The sequence below is a fragment of the Aegilops tauschii genome, chromosome 1 (genome assembly GCF_002575655.3).
Source record: "Aegilops tauschii subsp. strangulata cultivar AL8/78 chromosome 1, Aet v6.0, whole genome shotgun sequence".
Classification (NCBI taxonomy): domain Eukaryota; kingdom Viridiplantae; phylum Streptophyta; class Magnoliopsida; order Poales; family Poaceae; genus Aegilops; species Aegilops tauschii.
This window is the reverse complement of record NC_053035.3, coordinates 401,042,667-401,047,413: the sequence shown is the minus strand read 5'-3', so window position 1 is coordinate 401,047,413 and position 4,747 is coordinate 401,042,667. Positions and strand designations below refer to the sequence as shown.

At 49.5% G+C, this 4,747-nt stretch overlaps 1 protein-coding gene across 1 annotated transcript; it reads right to left on the bottom strand.

The window, feature by feature from the left end:
- Window positions 1–1,308: 1,308 nt before the first annotated feature.
- On the bottom strand, window positions 1,309–4,178 carry LOC109781034 (uncharacterized). Its single transcript, XM_040388042.3, has 3 exons — window positions 2,866–4,178; window positions 2,280–2,389; window positions 1,309–1,547 (listed from the first exon to the last, which is right to left on the bottom strand). The coding sequence occupies exon 1, from the start codon at window positions 4,052–4,054 to the stop codon at window positions 3,365–3,367; it is 690 nt and encodes a 229-aa protein (XP_040243976.1). The 5' UTR covers window positions 4,055–4,178; the 3' UTR covers window positions 1,309–1,547; window positions 2,280–2,389; window positions 2,866–3,364.
- Window positions 4,179–4,747: the final 569 nt, after the last annotated feature.

Here is a 4,747-nt window from a genome sequence, read left to right as displayed (position 1 = left end):
CCTTGCCACATTCATATGCCTCCATTAAACCTGTGTGGATGCCGAGAAACCTACTCTAGCCACACATCCATTCATGAGCGGGCCATCCTTAAACGCAACGTCGGCCGAGCTCCTCCCGTCCGCCCTATATTTAAACGAGGCCAGACGCCGGGCAAGAATTGCACCCCTCTGCTGCCCCATATCCTCCTTCATCATTTTCTCCACTCTATTGATGACTTCGGAAGATCAGTTCTCCGGCATACAAGCCAGCTGGGTGGTCCACCGAGCCCGCCGGATACGAGTGAGGCAGCTCGCTACTCTACCACCCTCGCTTAGCCTGACGGAGCCAGTTGCCACCCCAAGACGGCACGTGGTTCAACAACTCGCCGCTCTAGGCCAGCTCGATGAGGAGTGGTGAGCTGCTCCACGACGGCACGGGCGTCGCCGCATCCAGTGCTTGCGACTGCGCCATTCGCCGTCGACGCACGCGTAGCTGCGCCATGCACGCAGAGAAAGAAGCCAGCTGCGCGGATGTCAACGAGGTGGCGGCCCACACGTCCGCGCCCGCATCCATCATCGAGGATAAATAGAACACGAGAGGTCGCTGCTGCTTGTATACCATGGAGGCCGTTGCGAGTTCCCTGGCAGGTTCTCCTTTATCTCAGACCATCTTGGGCACCCGCCTGAGCTCCACGGAAGCACCCTTCCCCTCCGACTGAAGCACCCTCTTTGCCGCTCCATGAGCGGCGCAGCCGGACATAGGGAAGATACGAGGGAAGAATATGCCTCCCGGGCTCCCGGCTTTGCATAATAGTACTAGTTTAGGTTGTTTGTAGTATATCTCTACATCATGACTTATCAACACGATTTTCACAGTAGGTAGATCACCTACAGTTTCTCCTAGAAAAATCACCATCATAAAAAAAAGTATCGTCCTCCAATGAAATTTTGTGCTTTGCTCCCTACAGTAGAATCACATCAACTTTGGATCCATATTTTCTGATGAATATTTCAGTCATCCAATCCAAAACACATGCATTCTACAATAGTGCTAACATGAACTCTGCTTTATATTGGGTATGACAGGTAACTACAACAAAATAGTATGCTCTACAACACATACCGTGATGACCAATATAGAATTAGCATTTATGCCAGTGAGAGGTTCGCTTTCTTGTTATGCAGAAGCATCTACTCCCTCCGTTCCTAAATATAAGTCTTTTTAGAGATTTCAATACGAATTACATAGGGGGAGGAAGTAATAAGATAAAGAGAGCTCATACATTTCTCATCATCAGCATGCAAATATCCAATCAAGCATATCCCAGATTTGATGAATGCAAAACGAAACATGTCAGAACTAAACACTTAAGGGCATTAACATTTTACAAAGAGCATAGGCATGATCTCTCACAACTCGCAAGTAAAGTTGGATTTCTGATCCTTTTCAAAGAGAATTGCATCAGCCAAAAGAGCAAGCCCAGAATTGTCACAGAATTCCCCTAAAATAAGAGCTCCTGTCTCGCAGGTGCCACCTTCAACTCTGTTTTTGGTCAAATTTAAGGAATCTGCAAGGCAAAGTAGTAAGTAGAAATAGGTTTAGTGATGACATACTTGGGGAACACTTCTGTTGAAGGACTACTGGGTAGCATTGCAATTTTGGTGATAAGTCAATATACAGTACGGTCACTTGGTAAGAAATAATAGCAAGCAACATGCTTCAGTTCAGTCATAATTTGTTGATAACATTTGAGGATATTGACTGGTGAAAGACAAATCATTATCATGGTGAAAAGGCAGGCATCTTTTAGCCTTGTCCTAATTTCATGTCTAGGATAAGTCAGACCGGGTAATGGAGTTCAGACAAGGTAATACTACTCTGTGTAGCAGTCCAGCACTGAAGACAGTACCGGCGATTAAATAAGTCAAAAAGAAGTAGAAGCCACATCATTCGCCGTGCTACCGATTCATTGACTACTCCCAACATATTCAAGAATCATATTTTTATTTGTCTAAAAGTGCAGTATAATTGGAGAAAAGATAGTGTCATGTCATGTAATCAGCCACCATTTGTGCATACAGTCAACCACGAGTTGGTATAATTATTGAACAATTAAGATAACCAGCTCACCATAGTGATTTGGAAACATGACCGACACTCTGTTGTTTGTGCAAGTAACACATTTTATGGGCAGTGTAGGAGAAATGCAGAATCATGCCACAAGAAAGAACAAAATATGACAAAATATCAAACGAAACAAGGGTACCCAAACAAGAAAGAGTTATTTAAGAGAGAGTACCGGAGACAAATTAGCTGTCACGTTTCCGTTTGTCTAACATTTGTCTATGCGAACCAGTATGTCTGCCAAAGTCTTCCTTTTGCAATCAGCCTTGTTGCTTGAAAGGGTTCCTTCAATTAATAGATACAATAACTTAAATAGATATGAGCAACAAGAGCAGTATATGTGTCATCGTTGCATCAAGACTTGAATTGGAAAACAACATTTAGGCATTTAACAAGACGACTGCATATCTATATGCTGACATTAATTAGATCGGCAAAACCATTTTTTTACCTGATAGACAATCTCATAACCAATGCAATCTATAAAATACATGAGATTCTCTAGCAATGCCAGATTCCATCCCTGATATCCTAAAAAGGTTAAAAACACTGCTAACAATGTCCAATTTAATTCAGAAAAGTATGAGTTATGTGCAATTATTAAACCGCAATGTGTGAGATATCGTCACATCCTTCAGAAATTTCAATACAAATGCAGTTGGTGTATATTAACAAACTAAATCGTGTCCAATATAACCATTATAGGGCAGTAAACTTTGGATTGGATGATTCGGTATCAAGTGTATGAAGCTTATATTTACCTGCAGAAGGGATATGGCTTGTGGCAAGCCATGTTGGGAGCACGCACGGAACAAGAAGACTACAGTGGAGCAACTTCTGAAAGACGAATTCCTTAGGCAGGTAACCCCTCCAAATCTCCTTCCCCTTAGCCAGGTCCATGGCAATAACAGCGCTACCATGTTGGAGGTACACAAGGTTGGCATTGAATGGATCTACGGCAGCAATTTGAACATAGCAAGGGTCTTGCCGATCTGTAATTTCAACTCCGTGATCCAGCGCCCAGCTGTAGGTCTCGTCATCCAGCAAAAACGAAAGGATCACGCACCACTTGTCGTGCTTGTGTCCATGGGACACTTGGACGTAGCGCAGCTTCCCCTCGCTGACCCCCATGCGCCGGTACCTGCTCAGCGTCGGGGAATCAGAAACAGGCAGCACGCTGGAGCGCGGCAGCTCGGCGAAGCGGCGCTCCGGCCGGTCGCTGAAGGGGTCGACGGAGCAGGCACCCCAGGCCACGTCCAGCTACCACAGCCGGTCGCCGAACGCCAGTACCTCATGGTTGATCATCATGCTCCGCCCAGGATCCAACTCGGCCACCCCGACCAGCGGCCGCTCGTCCCACTCCCCTGTCTCGGACAGAAACCGGCGAACGACCCTGCGCCACACCCCTCCCCCGCGACTGCTTTTACTGAGCTGACCGACCACGTACCTATCCGGCGGGCCGTGTGAGCCTTGAGATTGGGTGAGCAGGCCGAAAGAGGTACTTCCCATTTTGGGGACATCCATGCCCGGGGCCGGGAGGCGGACCAGCTGGCCGCTGAGAGGGTTGCAGACGAAGAGCTTGCCCTCCGGTTCCACGCCGCCGCGGGCCGCGGCGAATTCGTGTGGCCACAAGGGGCGGTGGCGGGCGTCGATGAAGTCGAGGAGGAGGAGGCCGTCGCTGCTCGCGCCGCGGACGATGCCCACGAGGGAACCCATGTCGTCGCCGTGGGGGGTGACGAGGCGAGCGGGGACGGAGAGGTGGGAGACGCACGGGGTGGTGTTGAGGTCGACGAGCGCGCGCGCGCTCTGCGACGGCGCCCCTGACGCGTCCAGCGCCGCCTGGCTGTTCACCATGGCCCAGGGAGGGCGCGGGGCCGCCGTGCAGAGGGAGCGGCGGAGGGGGGCCGCGACGGCGACGGCGCCGACGAGGCGTCGGAGCAGGAGGGGCATTTTGCCGGCGACGCTGTGTGTGGCAGGCTGGCAAGTACGGGGGGAGGGGTTTGTGCTTCTGCTCGTGAGCGAAGACGGTGGGGAAAGAAGGAAGGGGGGTTTGGTTGGTGCACATGGACTCGGTCCAGGCGGCTTTGACAGCTTTAGTCAAAAGGAGGAGTCCCATTGGGCGTTCTTCGGCTCAGCTCGAATCGTCTCGTGGAGAAGAGGACAGGATTGGGGTGAACCGGTGAATTCGAACTCTCAAAGTTTTTTTTAATTAGATTATGTCCAGGCATATACCATAATTTTATAGAAAGCGGAATGTCAATTGTAAGAAAACTAGCACTCACTGTGAACAATGAGCGTAGCACACATATATCACATTCGAGTAAGACCAAAGATGGACACCACTGAAAAGCAAACTACAACACAAAAGCGCATGTCCTAGCTAATACACAACACCGCGTCACGACCGACGTCGGTCACCTCCAAAGACCACCAACTTTCGCAGAGCTTCTCTTGTCGACGGACCATCCACTCTGAACGCCTAAGAGAAAGTGACAAGTGTATGGCGGGACCCGATCCAATCCGAAGAAAACACCGTCTTGGGCACACCGTCGGCGGCCGTATATGGCACCACCGAGGATCAAGAAAGGACATCGGCGAGCACTGGAGAAGAACAATAAGGAAGCAGCCATGTCTTCAAGCACC

Excerpts from the sequence above, each read along its gene's own strand:
- LOC109781034 (XM_040388042.3), bottom strand. The coding sequence starts at position 4,054 with ATGCCCCTCCTGCTCCGACGCCTCGTCGGCGCCGTCGCCGTCGCGGCC.